Source organism: Vanellus vanellus, assembly GCF_965231255.1.
Source record: "Vanellus vanellus genome assembly, chromosome: 5".
Taxonomy (NCBI): Eukaryota; Metazoa; Chordata; class Aves; order Charadriiformes; family Charadriidae; genus Vanellus; species Vanellus vanellus.
The window spans coordinates 68,147,700-68,168,852 of NC_138910.1; the positions used below are offsets into that span (position 1 = coordinate 68,147,700).

At 38.8% G+C, this 21,153-nt stretch overlaps 1 protein-coding gene across 1 annotated transcript in view; it reads left to right on the forward strand.

Annotated features, from left to right (window-relative positions):
- The window catches only part of ADGRL4 (adhesion G protein-coupled receptor L4), a 76,503-nt gene that overhangs the window by 39,643 nt on the left and 15,707 nt on the right, over window positions 1-21,153 (forward strand). Inside the window, 11 exon segments of the mRNA XM_082484616.1 lie at window positions 92-244; window positions 6,620-6,775; window positions 7,300-7,370; window positions 9,118-9,291; window positions 9,368-9,551; window positions 11,794-11,910; window positions 13,002-13,195; window positions 14,467-14,637; window positions 16,153-16,356; window positions 17,368-17,588; window positions 17,683-17,749. Of these exon segments, the coding sequence (XP_082340742.1) occupies window positions 92-244; window positions 6,620-6,775; window positions 7,300-7,370; window positions 9,118-9,291; window positions 9,368-9,551; window positions 11,794-11,910; window positions 13,002-13,195; window positions 14,467-14,637; window positions 16,153-16,356; window positions 17,368-17,588; window positions 17,683-17,749 (1,712 nt within the window).

Sequence of the window (21,153 nt, forward strand, 5' to 3'; positions counted from 1 at the left end):
AAAATACCGGAGGCCAAATTTAGCTTTTGCTTTACTGTTTTCTTCAGTCGGCAAATGCAAATATATTTCTCCATAATTTATGTCTTGTCAGATGATAATGAATGTGAAAATGCTACTCAGCCTTGTGGAGAGCACGCCAATTGCACAAACACGGTGGGAAGTTATTTCTGCATGTGTGCGCCTGGTTTCAAATCCAGCAATGGTCAACAAACTTTTGTACCTAATGATGGAACCTCCTGCGTGGGTAAGTTATTAATGTCTGCCAGCTAGCTTTACGTTGTCACTCTTCTCTTATTGCTTCTGTTAATTGCAGAAATCTAGCAAAATGCTTTCAGATTTGTGAAGTTTGGTGCCTGGATATAAAATACCCACGATTTGGACTAGTACAGACTTAATATTCCAGTTCAAGCCCACACTTCACACAGATAACAGAGCACCTGCCATTGCTTTCAGTAACACTTCAATCTTGACTCTGCTCACATTTTAATCCACATGTCGCAGTTTTAGACGATGAATGTATAGTTAAGGTAACACAGAAATCCCCGATCTACCCAATTATGCCCCCGCTTCACTGATCTGTGAGCAAGGTGGTCATATTCTTAAAACAAAGCAGAGGGACAAAGTATTCTGCATTCAGGTCGCTCAGGACCAACAAAATTCCCTATACGTCTGACCTATTATGCTCCAAATATCTTTTGTTTGGGGGCTTTGGTTGGGATATTTTGGGTAATTTTTCAAGTCTGATCAAAAGCAATGAGCAAGATCAGTAGTTATCCTATCTCCTGTGCCATCCATCAGCCTCTGTTGCTGCAGGAGTTGGATAGAACACGTTCAAGATTGCAGGGGAGGAAAAGTTCTCTGGAAAAATGTTATTTCTGAACAACTATGTGATCCTTTAGGATTTCCTTTGAATGGAAGAACTGTAACTATTTCGCTTTTTTTCAAACTCCTAGTAATTTTCTCTGTATGTTGCAATAGTCCTCAGGGAATGGGAAAATGAGAAATAAATCTATTGCCCTTTACACCTTTATGCTGACTGTGTCTCATTCTAGATACGTCTCCTGTGAGCTTGTGAGCGCTGACAACCTTTCTTACTGCTCTTAATATCAGCAGAATGGCTGCATATTAAGCCAGAAAGTGATCTAATCAACATTTCTTGCTCATTGCTCACATCCATCTAAAAGAGCTCTGCTTTATCCAGCCGCTATGAATCGTTCTTAAATTAGCTGGGACTGAGACTGTTCGCACATTGAGCTGTAAATATTCTCGCAGTTTCTGGTCCGGGCTTTGATTTTTACATTATGACATTTCCTCAGCCTCAGAAGATTTCTCTTCAAAGTTATTTCTCTGATTGTTCTTGTGTCACTTTAGTTTTTTACCATTAGCTTGCTAATTTCTTTTTTTTTTTTTTTTTTTCCCTTTTTTCTTTGCTGGGCGGACTGATCTTTTTTTATCCTCTACTGGGGGTTAGTTTACCACTTTTCTTCTGCTTTTTGCAAATCCATATGGGAGGAGCTGAGAGCTTCCAAAACTCACACTGAGATAAAGAATTACCTGTGGGCACCTTTTCTCATTAAACAAGTGTACCAATTATTTTACCAAGCAGTGAGTCCTAAAGACAACCTTTTGATCCACAATTAATTTTCTACTTTACCTGTCAGGGAAACCATAATAGGATATTTTGTGCCCAATGGATCTGCTGCTCCCGGTCTTAGATATGATTTGCACACAAGCAGCTGACAGTAGTGTATTCAGGGTGTACTGTACGCAGCTGAAGCAAACACCAAAGTTGTAAACACACAGCAAGTTATCCAGGACAAATTGGGGGACAGAGCTACCAAGTATCTATCCTAGCCGAGTTTATAGGGCCTCAAAATATTTTCAGATTCTGCAAAGTCTTAAGTTTTCTTTTTAATATATGCTTATCACGTATGTGGCAGCAACTTTAAAAATACAGTGGTTGAATTTTGGAGGGTATGCCCTTATGCAACCTATTTGTTTATGCCATCAAACCTACCTGGAGTTCCCAGTGGTGCAAGTGTGGTACATCACTGTGCGTGTGTGAGTCCATTTCAAAGTCTGTGTGTTCCTCCCCTAAACTAAAGTTTATACTAAACTACTAAACTTCTGAATACAAAGTGCTTGTAACTCTCAGGGTGGTGGATCAAAAGAAAACTTGGGACAACAGCTTTGGGAAATGTCAGTTCACCCTTAGTCCAACTAGGATGTTGAGTTTTGAGTTGAGGGTCAGCAGTATTTCATCCATGTTATCAGGCAGAATTGGTGAAGAGATGACAATGCAACAGGCAGATAATGGCGGAACTGGAGAGTAGGAAGGGAGAAAAAGAGAAGGAGAAAGGCAATGGAGAAGAAAAAATGAGGAATACAGAGATGTGATATTTCCAAAGATGATATTTTTCTGCTGTCCTGAATGTGAGCTATTAAAATCTATTTACTGTGTAAAAGCCATGCTTTTTCCTTAGACTTCACATTTTATTGAATGTTCAGCCACAGATAAAAAGGTGAAATATAAACCTACTTTTTTCACTCCAGTCAACAAAGTAAAAACATGAAAATGGCCATCTGTAAAATGAAAGTGACATCCGTGCCACTCTGCCTTTTCCAGGAACATGCTATTAGTTTTCTTCAGGTATTTCTGAGAGCACTGGAAAGGCACCCGTTCTCCATCACATACTTTTCTGTGACAGGGGAGTTGTACAGCGGACGGGATATGGCATTATGCCACATTGCTAACTTTTCTTTTACCTGTGCAACTCGTAGGCTTTTTCATTTCTACTTTGTGTGTGCTGCTGCCTTCCACAGTATGGAGACACAGGGAGGGAACATCTAGTCCTTTGCAATTGGACTTTTCAATCACTTGCAAGCTACTAATAAGCAGAAAGTATAATGTAGACATCAAGCTGTCTTGACTGACTGGTGAAGAATCAAAGCGATGTAGGTACAAGCCAGTAATTGGCAAGACTGAACATAATAACTGTTCTCAGTACTTTTAATTTAATTGGAATTTCCTTGCCTGCTGCAGTAAATGAGGAGTGACAAAGCACAGAAATAAAATAAAAGGTTATAAATCTATTTTCACACTAGCCTAAGTGGTGTTGGTGATATTATTTTTCTGATCGGAGCTATTATAAAAGCTTCAAAGTTCAGGTCCGGGATTTGTTTTGAATATTTACTAAAAGGCCAGGGGGGTTTGCAGAGCTATGGCAAATGCTTTTCTGTTTAAAAAGCTTCTGTTCTTCAACCTTTGCGCAGGAATGTTGTCTGTGGAGACTGCTCACGCAAGCCTTGGCAGCCCAGTCCCGCTCCCATGGTAGATCAAGGAGGACGGTTTGAGATCCTCACCCCAAAGCTCCAGTAAAATTGGGTTGCTGAAAGCACTGACAAGCTGTTGTCTGTGTGTGGTCCGACAATTGCGTATTCGGTTAAAAAGGCGTAACTACACAATATGAAGAAACACAAACCTACAGCTCCCGCACACAGTGTTTCAAAGCAGGAACTTAAAAGCAGCATTCTTGCAACTGTCACAAATTATTGGCTGCCCCCGACAATCTCATTGATTTAAAAGGGATACGAAGCTGATTAGTACCTTGCAAGATCAGGCATATTGCCTTTTAATTTTGTCATCCAGGAGATTTTTTTTTTCTCCGGGAAACAGTAAATTAGATAGGCGTGATATGGACTCGTTCCATATGGACAACTCGACTGCAGAAAGTCTATTTGCATATACTCGACAGGGTGTCTCTATCAGACTTTAAATAGCCATCCTGTTGCCAGAGATGTGTCTTGGTGCTTGAGTTTCTGCTGTTGTTTTGGATAATCCTGACTTCTCATTAAAATCCCCATTACGCTTAATATCTGACATAATTGCAAAAAGAAGGGTAATTTGTATGAATGCCCAATAATGACAAATAGATGATTTATCAAACTAGGTTCATGAAAAGCAAATTGTCATAATAATTTTGAAGCACTTGCATCAGTGAATCACATAGAACCCTGATACTTAGCAATGGCAGTCTGGAAAGTATTCAAATATTTCTTTATTTATAAGTCATTGTAAGTTTTAGCAAAGCTTGTTGTCAGTTGCTGGCGTTTTAGCACTGCATTACGTGCTGAATATCTTGTTAAGATGTACATGTCCTTCTTCACATAGCTGACAAGGCCAAAGAAATCTTTGGTATAAGGCTGATGCGTGTTCTTATACAAATTGGTATTGTCATGGTCTTCACCCTTGCCACTTCAATTCATTCGAAGTTTGTCTGTCTTGCACAGAGTCACACAACAGGGCACTCACAAGCACCCACTTGTTTCAAAAAGAGCTTTATAATTTTCTGGTGTGAGAGGTTATTTAAATGCCAAGAGTAAGAACTTTAGCATTATATCTTTAAATGACAGTATTTAATTATGAGGTAGCCTGTGTGTAGCACTATATCATGCTTTCCCCCCCCCTTTTCTTCACTTTTGCCATATTCATTGGTGGATAGCACGGTTAGCTCCATGGCTATGAATACCGAGGTCACAGAAACTGTACAAATACAGAGAACACAAAGCTCTGCTCATTAAAGAGAAGCATTTGCAGTTTGGGGCGTTAAACATGGAAACGAACTATTGCCCTGATGCAGATAGTTATAATTCAACCTCAAAATTTAAACTTCAGTGCTTGCACCAGCCCATTCAAACCCACAGCCTCCTTGGCGGCTCTCTCTGAAGAGCAGAGGTGGTTGGGGAGGACAAGTGCACTTCCAGCCCCATCTCTCCTTCCCACCTGTGCCATGCGGAAGTCTGAACGGCTTTTCAATGGCAGCTGCTGAACCTCGGGCTTAAAACGCAGCGTTTCAGGTGCAAATCAGAGCCACCGCTCAGCGAAGAAAAGAGGGATGAGAAACTGAGGTGGGACCTCAATCATCTCATTGAATCCCAGGAAGACCTCTAGGATTGTGGACAGAAGAAAGGGAGCTGGGGAATTAAGCACAAAACAGCAAAAAGTGTGTGGATTCAGAAACTGTTGTGATACTCTATTACAAGTTTAAATGCATTTTACAGTTGTCCCACATACAAAAAAAACAAAAAAAAAAAAAAAAAACCAAACAAACAAACAAAAAAAAAACCCACAAAAAAACCCACACCACAAAAACATTCATCTGATTATTTATGGAGCGTCTCTTGCCATTAGTAAAGACTGTTCTATGTAGTTACCGAAAATGCTGTCCAAATAGGTTGATGGCCCCCAGATATCCTTCTTTCTGCATTCCCTGGATACGTCCACAGACATGCAGTACATTTTTCTATTCTTCCACAGTTTCCATTTCTCTAGAAACCTTATTTTGCATACATTATTGGTCATCTTTGTTGCAATCCTTTTTGAAAACCACCAACAATCATGTATCAAAATAAGAGTGCAAAAATAGCTCCTATATGCTAATAGCGCATTTACAGGCCCCTACATTGGTTTTCTGTCTGCCTGTTCTTAAAACCCATCCGGCTGCACAAAGGCCTCCTATCAATTCACGTAATTATTGTTCTCCACTAGTCGGTTAATCAGTTCTCCTTTTTCACCAATTTCTTTCCCAAATTCAGCACTGTGCCAGTTCTTAACTTAGGTTGTATTCCTCTCTCTTTCATCCATTCCCCTCTCTACCTTTACTTTCCTTCAGTTCAGTTCTTGGGCTGTTCCTTTAAGCCTGCTCATGTATCGCTTCTTCAATTTTCCCTTCTTTTGGACAGATATACCTGTCCTAAAGCTCTTCTCTTTTTTCTCCTTTCCAGCACAGCACTTCATAGTCCATTACTTCATTCTTCAGAATTATTTGGTATTGTTCCCAGTTTACTTTCTCTGTTGAGTTATTTGATCTTTATCCTCAGCCAACCAAATAATGCAAAATAATCCCTACTCCAGCTAGATAGTTAGTACCCAGCTCTTCTAAATTGATTAATTCATGGATTCCCTTACCGGAATTCATCGGTTTACTCTTGGTCTGTGCCCCACCCAGTTACTGAACCTGTCTACCTAATGGCAAATTATTTAGAAGCACAAAAGGCATTTTAGGCAAATGTAATTTAAATGTGTATTTAAAAAAAAAGAAAAAGACATGCCAAGAACTTTAAAGGGCTCAGAGCTTAAATCTTAGATGAAGGAGATGGATAGAGTGATCTTTTGTAGCAGCTTTTTAAAGCCGTGACTTAAAAGAAAAGGCTGCAGTTTTCTTTCTCTTTTCTAACTGAATCGTAAGGCTGAGAAAATCTATTTAGTCTAATCTCTGGAAAATGGATTTCAGATGATTTGCATCATGCCGAGCATTTTGTTATGATAGAATTAATATTTACACTTGTGGTTTTAAAACATGAACGATGCAGTATTATATAGTAATAAACGTGGTGGTATAAAAATATGATCAATTATGATTTATCCTTCTAATCCCTAAGTATTATAATTGGCAGGTGTTTTGCCATTAAGTTTGCCTTTTTAGTTTTTGCTTTTTTTTTATTCCATGAAATTTTATTATGAAACTGCTTGCAGTGTGCAGGGCTATTATCAACAAAGCAGCAAGGTGTTAGTCTGTAAATACTTAATAAAAAATTCAATTTCTCACAATATTTGCAGATGTAGATGAGTGCAGCAATGAAGGAACTGTTGCCTGTGGAGATCATGCAAAATGTGAAAACGTGGATGGAGGGTTTAACTGCTCCTGTAAGGAAGGTTATCAACCATCCACAGGAAAATTGCAGTTTAAGCCAAATGATGGCACTTCCTGCCAAGGTACATGGTATTATAAAGGTTTATGTGTTATTACAGAGCTACATCTTCTGAGAAACTCACCAGTGCCTCTTTATCTTCAGTTAGATTAATCAGCGAGACATCAAAAAGAGGCAAGGCGGTGGCATCTAAATTTCCTGAGAATAGAATCATTTCGTAAATGTATTTTGGCTAAACAGTGTGATGGAATCCATTTGAAATAATGGATACCTCCTCGTAGTTGTCAGATCTGTACTCCTCTCTGCAACTTTGAGCTGTCTCTTAACTTCACCTGTGGAAGACCCAAGGAAAGGGGCCAAACGCTCTACCCGAGTAAAACAAAAGCTCAGAGTTCGATCCAGTGCTGTAACGTTGGCCAAGAAAAAGTCGAAATAGTTGAAGTTTGAGAATGGAGTGCTGCATCTTATATGCTTCAATTCAGAATGCTGGTGGTTTGGGGAACTGCTTACACAAGAGCTCTTACGATAAGTTTATATTGAGTATTGATTAAGCTACATCTATAATTAATTTCTTTTTAATTTCTACAGAAAACCCGAAGGCCAAGTGTGAGTTATACAAAGACTGTATAACTGAACATATTAATAGAACTTTGGCTGGAGTAAGTAGCATTGGTTTATAGATTAATTTCCAAATCCTTTAATTGTTTCTGTTTGAAACTGGTTTTTTTCAATTATAATAGTTCTTAAGGAGCTTTTAACAAATGTTTGAAGCATACAATTGAACTTAAGCGTGTTTACAGAAGTCTTTTTAATAATTTCAGATTATTTGGACTGAGTTGTATGTTCAAATCGTGATAATAACTTGCTGGAAATCTGTGTGTTCTGTTTCCAGCAAAGTGAGTCATGATGCATGAAAAATTCAGAAGTGTGGTAATCACTCAACTGTTTCTGTAATTTCTGAAGTTACACATTGCTGCATTTACTGAAGTGCAATTATTTGCTTGTTCAGAGTGAAAGGCAGCAAGATAGCTTACAAAAGTAATGTCAACAAGTGACAAAATAGAAAATGGAGCAATAACATCCCGGTATGCTAGTTTTTACTCCTCAAAACATAGTATGCAAAGCGGTACAGAATTTATAGACTCAGAGACTTCTGGACTCGAGAATTTTTTTCACCAGAAGCAGGGATTCCTGAAGCAAATTCAAAAAATATTAATGAATTCGCTATTCATTAGTCTACAGCTATAGTATTGTCTAATTTAAAGGATAAATGAAGCATAAGCATAAATTAAAACCAACTGTATATGTTGGCATTTTATGTTAAGCAGCTTGCTGAAGTAACGAGATTCAGAAAGATATTAATTTAAAGGGTTTTATTTATTTACGGTAAGATATACATTGTATTAACATGTTTTCTGTGTCAACCTGCAATGTAATACATTATATTAAATACAATACGTGCTTACCACATTTACGTGCAAAAACATGGTAAATGCCACAGCAAGATCTTAGAGTGAGACCTTTTTTTTTTTAATATTATGTCAAAGTAAACTTAAATCAAAGTAATGCGTCAAAATAACTCAATTTTATGTAAATAAGAGCGTGTCAGATTTTAGCCTATTTTTCAGCCTGCATTCTAGTTCTATTCAGCTGCAGTCAAAGACGAAGCAAGCCCCATAAAAGCTGTTCAGCAGTAGAGACCACAGATCTTACAAAGTCAGGTATCGAGGGGGTTTTTGATGGATAAAATATCATTAGATTTCTGGATCGTGAAGTAAGAATTCTTTTCTTATTCAGCCATGAGACTGAAACTTGCAATCTTCATCTCACCCTCTCTAGCCTATTACTTTTTAAATTAATTGTTCTATGTAAGTGCATTTAGCAGTTCATAAACTGAAGCAGTGAAGGTGAAATACGCAGTACAGTTTCACTAAACTACATGCTTTATAATCTGCATTTGAAAAAAGACCAGCCACAAAATATAGAAATACTGCTCATCTGCTCCCACTTCTTCAGCTAAAATTTAACGGAAAAGAGCCAAGGGAGTAACCATATCACTGATATTTGATTATTTTTGCAGAACATTTACTAGTTCATTTTGGAGCATTATGTTAAATAAAACTGAGCTGCGGTACTAAAGAAGAAAAAAAAAGAAAAAGGTGTAATGATAGCACATTACTTTTTTTTTTAAATCATAGTTGCTTGTTAGGGTTATATCACACATGAGTAACACCATTACTGTATAGGTTAACCTATTGATTTAATCAGTCCCTCTTTTTATGCACAAGCATCTTAAAAGCCAGTATGTCAATTCACAGAAATCAGTCATTTGCATTGGCTTTACCTCCACTTGCAGAAATGTGACTTTACCTGTTTCATTAAGACGTGAGTTCTTGTCTTTTTCAGATTAGTCATTTAAAAACACCCCTGGAGATGCTGCAAGAAATTAACAAGAATACTTTGGGACCACTTTTACCTGTAGATGTGATTTCATATGTTGAAGCGCTATCGTATTCATCGCTGAATACCATGCATTATGCTGTTTCTGACAGTGAAGCACTTCGTAATACAACCATCAACGTGAGTGGATCAAGCCTTAAAGTTATTTTACAAATAGCGTATGACTCTTCTGCTAAAAATATGCTTTTATTTACAGGTTTTGGTTAACACCGTGAACAATTTTTTACAAAAAGACAAAATTACAGTCTGGGAAGCTCTTCCTGTAGATAACCAAAGACGGAGCCTGACTAAGCTGCTGCATACTGCAGAACAAGCAACGCTTCTCATGTCGCAGAACTTCAAAAAGACAACACAGCTAGATGCTAATGCAAGCGACATAGGTAAGATAAAGAAAATCAATCTAAGGTATACTTTAGATGTGGATTACACTGAGGAGTTTTTCAGCGCAATTATGAAGATTAGAAATGGTGTTATGTGAAACACACAGGTGTTAATTTGTATGAGTTTCATAACTGACACCCGACTTTCAGTGTAGGTATCATAATTTTCAAAGATTGAACATTTAAGCCCAGAATCTAGAAAAAGTTTGAGAGGCTGTGGGAAGTTGTCCTTTCAGATTCTCTTTCAGTCTCTCATTATAGTCACACTGTCACAGTGAGTCTGCATTCATCTTGTATGCACAAAATTATCCTATGCTTCTTATACGCATAAAAACACCAGTGCGATGAAAATTGGATTTGCTCTATACAGCTTTTTGACTCTTTTTGGTTCAGTGAAAGTTTTGTCAATGAACCTGGAATAAGGATTGTACCTAGTGAGTTAAATCTTGCATGGCTCTATTTTCAGAGGAATTTCTCATATTCAGAGGACTTCCAGAGGAGAAGAATTGGTTACTCTCAACTGCACCATTTTGCTCTCCTACTTTCCCCCTGTGTGCTGGTGTCTTCACACCTGCTCCTGCTGCTTTTCCTGCGGTGATAATAGTTTTACTATTCCTTCAATGGGAGCACAATAAGGCTAATACCAGCCGCTTTTGAAAAGACTATTCCAATAAAGCACTGTTGATTCCTTTGGCAGTGGCCACGCTTTCATTTTTATTTTTCTGAATGGACCCAAACTGTATGTGACCCGACTTCTTCTTTTAGATTCAGCACAGTCCTTCAGTGCCTCTTACTGGTTTGCCATTTTATAAGATTCCTTGATGAGAAAGATTCCTCCTTTGGTGCGGAGGCAGGTCAAACCACCTGTTCTTCCTTCACCTCTCTGAAACTAAATTAGCAAGAGCGATGAAAAATAGGAAGGGACTTGTTCCGTGACATCAACGCTGTAGAAGCAGATTTATGTTAGTGCAGAGCACCTCTGGGTCTGCAGCAGATCCAGAGCGGTGTCAGGAGCTGGTTGCAAAGCCGCCCTTCCCCCACCACCCCGGCCGAGAGCAGAGACCCTCGAGGCCACAGAGCTGAGGCCATGAAGCTTGAGAAGAGAGAGGATCCCAGTGTAGCCTCTGGTGGCACTGTGGACGTCAGTTAGACTAAGGCGACAAAAAAAGCAGATAAAGAGATTGGGAAGGAATTTCCATGTTGAAAGATCAATCATTTTTTTTGGTTTGGTTTTATTTCCAAATGAGAAATTCTATAAGCTCTTTTCCAAATTGGCCCCAAACGCTAATTATTGATTCTCAGCATGAATATATTTTCCACCAGGTTTATACGTGCCCCACACATCTATTTTGGGACAAGACCCACAACATTACTCCTCTCTCTCCACTGCTTTTTATGGTGCGAGCTCTCGAGCTACAAGCTTTTCAAGACTCCAGCCAAAGAAAACTATTTCTTACGTCCTGACAAACATTTTCTGACAGCTGGTCTATTGAGTGGCTCATATTATTTTTGTGTGCTGTGCTATAAGCAATGCAGATGGTCTAGCTTAGTGATATTCCTCCATCAGTCAAGTTTTAGATTTGTTTGTTGTTGTTTTGGGTTTGTTTTTTTTTTAAAAAGGCCTGATTGACTTTTTTTCTTCCCGTCCTGGGTGATTGAAACTCAGCACTATAATGAACCAAGTAGAGAGCTTAATGTCCCCTAATGTAGTTTTTGTCCTGAGGGGTGATGCTTGTTTGTTTGCTTTTGACAAGACACATCATTATTTCATGGTGCAATATGCATTTGGTAGCATGGATAGATAACTCTAAAATCTATACTTTTCAAAAATTGGCTTTTATCAAATGTTACTATTCAGTAGAGAATTTTATGCTTTGCTTTTTATAATTGTGATTTGTGGCCCCTTTCAGAAATGCATTTTTAATAAAGCAATAGCTCTTCTTAAAGTAACCTACATTACTCTTTCCAGTGCCTAATTTAATGCAAGGTAAATAAAAGACTATATTTTTCATGGAAAGAATAAAAAGTATGAGAGCAAAATGTATGCATGAAAATAACAAACATAGAGGTTTAAGGAAACATTCTATATTAATCGCATTTTTCTTGAAATATTTGGCACAATGATATATTCTTAAAACTCATGGTAATTATGCAATCCAATAGCACATTTATTAACCTAACTGTAAATTATGGTAGACTGTAATGGAGCTGTGATTTGTACAGTATTTTTCTTCTTTTCCAGCACTCAAGGTTTTTGCTTTTGATTCACACCACATGAAACACATTCACCCTCATGTGTACACAGGGGGAGATTACATAAAGATCTCTCCAAAGAAGAGAGAGGAATCTCATCCTAATGGTAAGAAACAGGTTAGAGTGTAGGTGGGTTAATAAACCCCTTGGATAAAGTTGTACCCACTAGTAAATAACCAAATGTGCAGTTTGCCAAGACTGAGCTAACTACAGAGGAGTCAAATCACCTTTTTTATCGTTTTATCCATTTATTGTCTCAAGACTGGTATTTCTAACATTACTTGTGGCACAGTGAGTATCCAGTGAGTTTTAACACTGGTCTTGGTACCAGAGACCTGAGTTTTATCCTTTTCTCAGCCGTAGATCTGCTGTGTGACCTTGGACTGGCCCCTTCAACTCTCTGTCATTTCTCCTCCAAAAATCGGTGCATGTTTTCTATGTAGAGAGTAGCTCACTGGGGCAATACCACGTGTCCTTCAGTACTAAAAACCAGCAGGATCCAGATCTTGGCTTGGACCTCAGAGTGCTACCGAAATGGCATACAACTGCTGTTGTCGCTAAAACGAAATAAATGTGTTTAAGTAGCTCTGGAATAAAACCACCTAACCTAATAAATACAGAGAAAATTTTCTTTTTAAGTCTTGATCTTCCAGCTAATCTGAATCTCACCACGTAAAAATATAGTTTAACTTGGTACCAGGGAGAAATATCACGACATTTTTTCAGATCAGCGCTGCATCCTAAAATACCTTTTGCTTTCTTTTTCCCTGTTTGTCTTCCGTCCTGGCTCCACTGTAATGGAAGTCGAAGCAAGCCAGGTACTTCAGAGAGCCCCAGTATTTACCTCAGGTCTGAGCCATTTTAGTTTATGAGGCCTGGCACCACATGTGTAGCCAACTGCAGAACAGCAGCAAGCATATATCGCTCTAGAAAAAATATATATGCGTATATCTAATTAGAAGTTCCAAAGCGAACACACATTTTTATTTCTAATGGCAGTTACATTGTTTTAAATAAAGCTATATTTCATTGTCTCTAAAACATTTTTATAAGTATTTCACAAAGATTCCATCTGTTTTGCATATTTTATGCAATAGCAGTAATAATGTTGATTGTTTATTGTTTCCTTAATGTCTTCAATTTTATTCTTCTATAAAAAACCCACAAACTACTAAACACGGTCTGTTTGATTGATAGGCTCCGTTGCAGTTGTCTTTCTGCGGTATAGCAATATTGGTTCTTTGCTTTCATCGCCTAAAAACCACTCCTCGAAAGATACTTCAGAGCAGAGGCAGACAGTAAGCTCATCAGTTATAGCTGTTGCAATTAGCTCAAATCCACCTACACTCTATGAGCTCGAGAAAATAACATTTACCTTAAAGTATGCCAAGGTAAGGGGGTTTTCTTTCTCAACCTCAAATAAAACAAAACAATAGCTAATTATTTCATGTGATGTAGCCATACCTGCAGTGTATGACAGAATTCTGTTGTTTGCTGATGTGAGTTTAATCTTATTAGAGAAATAAATGACAATGTCAAATGTGACATCCTAAGTGCAATACACTAAATATGGTACAGCTGAAGAGCGCTAAGGGACTAAAGCAAGGGCAACAAAGCCATCTTTGCTGGGTTGTAGTATGAATAAAATGTAGATGCCTGAACCAGAGAACATACAGCATCTTGACTATTCTGTATTTAGGTGGGTTTTTTTCCTGAAAGTTTATCAGGTGGTTAAGCATACGTGCTAAAAAAAAAGTGAAGAAATGCTTCAAAGTTAACGCAAAGTTAACCTGGAGCTAGGAGGTAATAGCAGAACCTATAATATTGCAACTGTCTTACTTCTGAAATCTGAACGCACTTATTTAAAACTGAGACGTTTATTTCCAGTACAGACAGATTTTTCTGACTTCACTTCTACGTGAAGGATCATCTCACGTGGCACAAAGGCTTATCAGAAAGAAGAAGAAAGTGAGAGTCTGTAGGGAGGTGGGCAGTGGGATGAGGCGTTAACGTTGGTGATGCAGCTTTTAAATCTGTTTCTTGCCTTCTAATGTTTGAGCTAAAGATCACCTTTATATGAATTTGCATATATTTATACAGCCTCTAGTACAGCGGGGACCTTATCTTTGACCGGTGTTAGTAAGCACGAACTGTAATAAATAATACTAATGGTCTTATTCATCGCTGGTGTCGCACCTGATACAGCAGGTGTGATACGACCCTGGCTTTCTCCCAGATTACTTTGCAAAGCGCACAGAATAAGCCTCAGTTTTTTGAGCTGGTCGTTTGGAAGGAGCTGGGAGCAGGACGAGCAATGCGCCTGTAACCTTGGGGTTTAGTCCATGTTCAGCAGGTGCAGGGGCATATATAACAATGTTTTCAGGAGGTAAAAATTCCAGCACCTTTGCAAGTGCCAGAAGGGTTCGGCAATCTGATTAGCCTACGTGTCTGGTGGGGGGTTGGCTGTGTGGATAAAATGCTTCCATCCCCAGCCATGTTTTAATTGCTTGGAATAGGCCTTGCAGAACGTGCTCTCTGTAACCCGGCCTTCCGATGGCAACAAGCAATTTTTAATGAATTGCACTGGCTAACGTAAGAAAGGTCTTTCGACGGGAAATATCCCGCCTTTTGCCATCAGTAAAACATCTTGTTTCTGTTCCAGACTGCAGATAAAGATATTAAATGTGCGTTTTGGAACTACTCAGCAGACACAATGAATGGCAACTGGGCTACAGAAGGCTGTGAGCTGACACATTCCAACTCCACTCATATCTCATGCAAATGTAATCATCTGACTCATTTTGCCGTTTTGATGTCCTCAGGTGGCTCTGTTGTAAGTGCTATTTTCAATTTAGTGTTTTACCTGATACTTTCTCCTGCCATCATTCCTTATGTTTTTATTTCAGTGCAACTTATGTACTTTCCCCCCTTTAGGTTGTCTCTTGTTTTTGTTCAGCAAACACACAATTTATTGTGCACAGAGCAAACAAAATTCCTCCCATATGTGTTTGAATTTCCTTATGTCCTTTCAGCAGTATTACAGAGCAGTGATGCAGCAAAGTATCTTGTTCCAAATACACAGTCTGTTGTGCTTATTTTTGGTGCATTGCTTTTAATTTTAAATCCCACTTTAGGACTGCTGAGGGATTTAACTGACATTCACCGGTGGTCAGTAACCATATGGCCCCGAATTTCTCTCTCACAAAACTTTGCCACCCATTTGTCTAAGCTTGGCAGCTAAAAATCTGCTTTAAATTCTCTCCTGAGAGTTTGCAACAGCATAATCAATTTAAAGTTTACGACTATTAAACATGGACACTCATGACCAGCCCAAAATTGTGAGAATGACCGCTCAGTTTATGTCCTTATATTAAGAGGCCCCATAGATTTCCAGGGTCTACGTGGGGATCTGCAGGAGCTCAGGTCCTGCCTCAGGAGGCAGCTTTATAAGGTATCAGAGCTGACAGCCAGCAGAATATTAGCATGAATATACTGTATTGAGACAGTTCTCTCACACTGTGAATTTCATGCTGATAGAGGCTATTTCCTGGTTACTAAATAGCATCCTAAGTCTTCGGTTCAAATTTAAAATCTTTGCAGGTACTTATATAGTTATTTTGAAAAGGAAGGCTGGGAGGAGAATAATCTCTGGTCCTTTATTTAGAACAAAAAATACTTAGATACATTTTATGGTCAGCTGAATACTATCCTTATGCTGGTGCACGGTCACATATTTCAGAGATTCTTTGTGGAAATACCAAGCAGCAAATGTAACTGTATTCAAACACAGAAAATATTCACATCCAATACTAAAATAGCCTGTGTTTCTTCAGAGAATGTCCGTGTTACGCATCTGGAATAGCATTTGTTTGAAGCGATTATTATTTCAGAGTCTTGTTTTGATCATGTTGCAAATTCAGTAAGACGGTGATTCAGTTTTGCTTATCTAAGTCACTGCTGTGATAAGTCCTTTTTATATTAGAAAATGTTCGTGTCATATTAATATATGTCCTACTGCCAGTGTATTTGTCATTCACTAAAATGATCTGATTTTTAAAATCATATTAGGTGATACTGTTGTTAATAAAAAGTTTTGTTAAGAAATATCAGAAAATGCAAGAGCGGGGATATATACAGTTCATTTCTAATTTCCCCTAGAATTATATCTGTCTCACAAAAAAACAATACTTTTTAGATTATCCAAAGTGTACATTTGCAGTGAAACTCTACAAACAGTTTTGATTAATATTTTGTAGAAAAGAAGAAAAGAACTGTATTATAGAATGAGGTTATTCTTGAGAAGGTACAAAGCTATTCTTTTAAATATTATATTATAATTTTCCCCCAGGGTGTTACAAATTATAACATTCTTACAAGAATCACTCAGCTAGGAATAATTATTTCGTTGATTTGCCTCTCCATGTGCATTTTCACATTCTGGTTCTTCAGTGAAATTCAAAGCACTAGAACGACAATTCACAAAAACCTCTGCTGCAGCCTTTTCCTGGCAGAACTTATTTTTCTGATTGGAATAAATATGAACAACAATAAGGTGGGTATCGCCTTCACTTGTATCTTGATTTTGTGTCGTAAAGTAAATACACAGTATAAGATATGATCTTCCATCTGCTTCCAGTATTTCATAGTATCAGTGTGGATATTGTAGTGACACTGACTTCCCAGTCTGGTAACAGGAAATGTAAAATGGTCATTTAAAGACGTAGGGCCTTCATCTGAGCTGGTGTATATTGATTTTGCTCCATGGGTTTCGTTTAAACTTTGTCAACTTAACTGAGACTGTGGTCTCAACGTCTTCAGCATTTTCATTTTTCACATCCGTCTGGATGCTGTACAAAGCCACATGGGTGGCTCTCTGGGTGACAGAGCTGCAGTCCCACCTGGCATTTAAGATATTGTGCTGCTGGTTGGAGAACCTCTTTCTTTTCTACAGGTGAAGTCTTGACATGTCCCTTTTCATACAAGTTGGGCTGTTGATTTTTACATCCCAGACTAGTTTTAGGAAATTAAATTGCACATAAATTATCAAAATACCACTACTATAAGTAGCTGAATAGGATTTAAAATTACTTGAAAAATACAAGCTGCTCTCGCTGATGTAGCACTCCAGTATCGATTGATTGAGAAATATCACTTTACAAACACTTCGTAGTAACAAAAGTTATTTTGGAAATAATTCCTTGTGATGTCTAATTACGTTGTTATCAAAATCATAAAAAAGAATTTTATCTAGATCAGGAAAGCGTATGAACTACTCAGCTGTAACTATGGGATCAACCTTCCCCATTTGTTTACACGGTTTTTCTGGGAAGAGGTGCACCGGTTTTAGAAGTTGAATGTAGTATCTTTGTTTTACCAGTTGCGACAGAAAACACCACCAAACAAGCATGCTCGTGGGTGTAGGCCAAGTTCTTGTCAATCGGCATTACATCTGGGCTGCTGGACCACCACTTTAGAGTCACTAGGTTGCTGTGCATACGCTGTTATATTAACAGAGACGTATTGATAGAATTATGACTCTTGCTTTCTCTGATTGAATTTCTAGCTCTTCTGTTCAATTACTGCTGGATTACTCCATTATTTCCTTCTAGCTGCTTTTGCATGGATGTGCATTGAAGGTATTCACCTCTACCTTATAGTTGTGGGAGTCATCTACAACAAGGGTTTCTTGCACAAGAATTTCTATGTCTTTGGCTACGTCAGTCCAGCTGTGGTCGTTGGAATCTCCGCCGCACTGGGATACAAGTACTATGGCACCACTGAAGTGTAAGTCGCTGTTTCTGCGTCCAAATCAACATACACGAGGATGCAATAGTCACAATAGCGCATTTCAAGGCAATTTCTGCTGTTTACTTTTCAGATGTTGGCTCAGCACGAAGAATAACTTTATATGGAGTTTTATAGGACCGGCATGTCTAATAATTCTTGTAAGTATAATTTTCATTTTTTATTGTAGTACATAAAACCGATAATAAAAGGTGTTTAATAATCACCCACCCATTGCCAGCATAGCTGTGAGTGCTAATTATAGGGCAGAATTGGCTAATTTAGACCTTTTTATAGTGTCTCTAAATTATTTATACGCTGTACATCTAAATACTTTACTAGCCTGAAAAATGAATGTTTCGCAAAAAAAGCTCAATATAAGATCAGAGCTTTTTTTCTTGCTTGCTTGCTTCCTTTTATCCCGACGGTTTGAGAAATTCTGCGGAGCAATTCTGGTTTTTAAGAAGCATCATCTTTGTATGTCGTTGGCATCTCAGCATGGCTCAGCAGGAGTTGTACACAGACACTATCCCAGCAGACAGATAATCTGGTTTTTCAAATGCTGTGTGGCTTAATCTCTTATCAGTGATCGGTCATCTTTGTAAGATTAGACTGTCATCTTTATGGTTTTATCACTCGCGTGTACCCTGTCATCATCAAAGCTATTTTAAACTAAATTGCGACGTCAGAGAAAAGAACCCGCTATTTCACGTGGGCAGACGAGTCAAGTATTGATAGCCCTATTTCAGCTGTGAAGAGGGCCTTTTTAATTCTTATTGGAAGTGGTTTCAAACCTGCAAATTTGGCAGGTATTATACGTTCGGTTCTGAATCGAGACATTTTTGGTGCCTCAGGAGCCTTTCTAAGTGCTATAAAGTTTAACAAACCATTCCAACTGTAATGGGGCATTATCGTGTATGACTGGGTTGACAGTGATCTGGCAATAGCTGGAGCTAACAGGAGGAGAAGGTACAATGGTGAGGCCTCATGACATCTATGGTCAAGTCAGCTATAACCCTTTGTTGCTTTTTAAGCTATTTGGTGATAAACGTGAGGGTTTGTAAAAAGGAAGTGGCAGCGCCTAACACACCCAAGATGATAGTAAAACAGTGTGTTAGCCATTTCAAAGCTGAATAAAGTATTAGGTGTAGTTCTGGTCAAATGCCACCCCAAATGCCTCCTGTAGATTGGGGATAGCTCTGGGAGCGACCTACCAGATGCAATTGCAGGGTGATGAGTCCCCATCTCACCCTCCTGGTGAGCACAGCAGACTTCGAGAGAGACGAGGCACCGTAACCTCCCTTGGCTCAGTGCCTCTGGGGTCGGATGGCCCTGATGACAACAAGTTGCTACAGTAAAACAAAATCATGGGGAGAGACCATCCTTTACTAGGGAATTCTTACAATTCTTAGGTTTAAGTTGTCAATTTCCTATTTCCTCTTTGGACCTTATCTCTTTCTTCCATGAAGGCAGCACGGTTGGGATTTTTTTGTTGCTGCTCCGATTCCTGTTCCTCATCTGCCTTCAGGTGAAGCTTTATGGGCAGTGATGTATCACTGCACTGTTAGCACAGGAAAACTGCGTTATCAAAATACACAAACCGCCCCAAATTTATGCATCTGCAACCTTATTTTCCGCTCCAGCTCAGCTGTGCCTGATGCAGGATCTCAGGCAGACAGTACAGGGGCAGAGCAGGTCTGCAGTGGCTTTGACATCAGTCTAGCTGGCCACGGAGGCAAACTGCAAGCTGGACTCCGAGGCCCACAGCCATTCTTTGAGCACTCCAGATTTTCCAGCAAGCCCTGCAAATTAAAAGAAAAAGGGGAGACGACAGAATTTGATACGGGCCCTGTGCACCAATGCAGTCCTCCTGTGGATGAGGATAGCAGCCAGTCGGTTTCCTCTTTGTCTCCCACTCCTTTGCCTCAGCGAAGCCACACAAAGGAGCTGTAGTTGGACAGCGAATAACCCTGTGGATGGTTTGCTATTTTTTGTGTTATTGGAAGTATTTTGTGATAACTTGCTCTCACAGTATTCGCGTACCTTTATTATTGTCTCTTCATAATCATGCGCTACCAGAGGTGGGAGGAAAGGCAACCCGCTTTCAGCAAGCTGCTCCATCTGCTGTCTGATTTTTTGGAGGGTTTGGACAGCTTGTTTTGATGGGGCGGTAGCAAATTGAAGCCTGAACTGGAAGAGGGATGTTTTTAAAGCGTGAGGGGAGCTAGGTAATTTGCTGGCGCTCTGTCCATGTTAGTGTCTAAGGAAAATATGGAAAACCTTATGAAAATAGGCACTGACTCTAGAAGATGATGTTGATGTTAGATGTCTGCTCTGTGGAAGGCACGTTGGTGGTGGCATTTCTGTTTCCATTGTCCGGTCTTCCTGTTGAGCCTACTGCATGGGCACTGCCATAACAAAGGTTAAACTCTTCCCAAAGTAGTGCCACTCAGGAATTCCTTTTAATGACAGAAGTCGATCTCTTTCCAAGATTTCCGTTATGCCCACAGCTAATTAAAGAAAAAAAATAACTACTAATTAAGGACTCTGAAAATGAAATGTTGTTTTTGTTGTGGGATAACCAGTTAGGGCACCGCAGCCCTCATATAGAAAGCTGAAAAATCCAGCAGCTTCAAGCGTACCTTTAATCTTGAGCTTCGTCTACTAATAGCATTGAGTTTGCAGGTTTTCTAAGATAGCCTGGAGAGTTTGGATGCCAAATCTCTGGAGAGCCGCTCACCACAAATCTGATTCTTGCACAAAAACATTAATCTCATTGTCAGCACAAATGTCCATGTACCCCATGTTTCTGTGAACGGGCACCCAGGAGATTTGTGGTTTGGATTATACTGTAATATGCCTTTGAGACAGCACGTAAATGATGAAGAACAGAACCAGTTTTGTACCAATGGATTTTCTGTCTCAGGGCACGTTGTTGCAAACACATCCTTGGACTTGAAATTTGCAGTAATAGTGAAGCATAGGGAGCTCAAGTGTTTATCAGGAGTGCAAACTAAGTTCTCCTCTGATTGCTTAAGTAGAAACACTACTTCTGAAGGTGTTTGCTTATTAATATGAAGTTTCTATTAGAATTCCTAAGTGCAAAGCAATGGCCTTATTGATCCCATCTAAAAATTATTATTGTTATTAGATTGGTGACTGTACATGAAAAGGAGTGGGTCAGAAGCTCTTTGGATGGAGTTAGCAAAGAAAGGGCATTTTAAACCTTTGTAAAACAAGCTGCAAGCTGAAGATAATTTCTACAACTTATTTCTTCTTCCTAATACTTGCAATCTTTAGAACCACAACCATTTTACCTAAAACTATGCAGCAGATTACATCAAAGCATACAAGTATGGAGAAGTCATTTATAACAAGTATTTAAACTTTTAATAGGAAAGTGAGTTTATCACAAGCTTTAAGGGACAAACATTCACACACACCACAACCCATGCCTGATTGAGGCAAATGCAAATATAAGCTCCAGAGATAAAAGGTATGGGAAAAAAAAAATCCCTAGAACATTTTCTTTTCTTTTGTAATTCACTCTTATAATAATAATCTC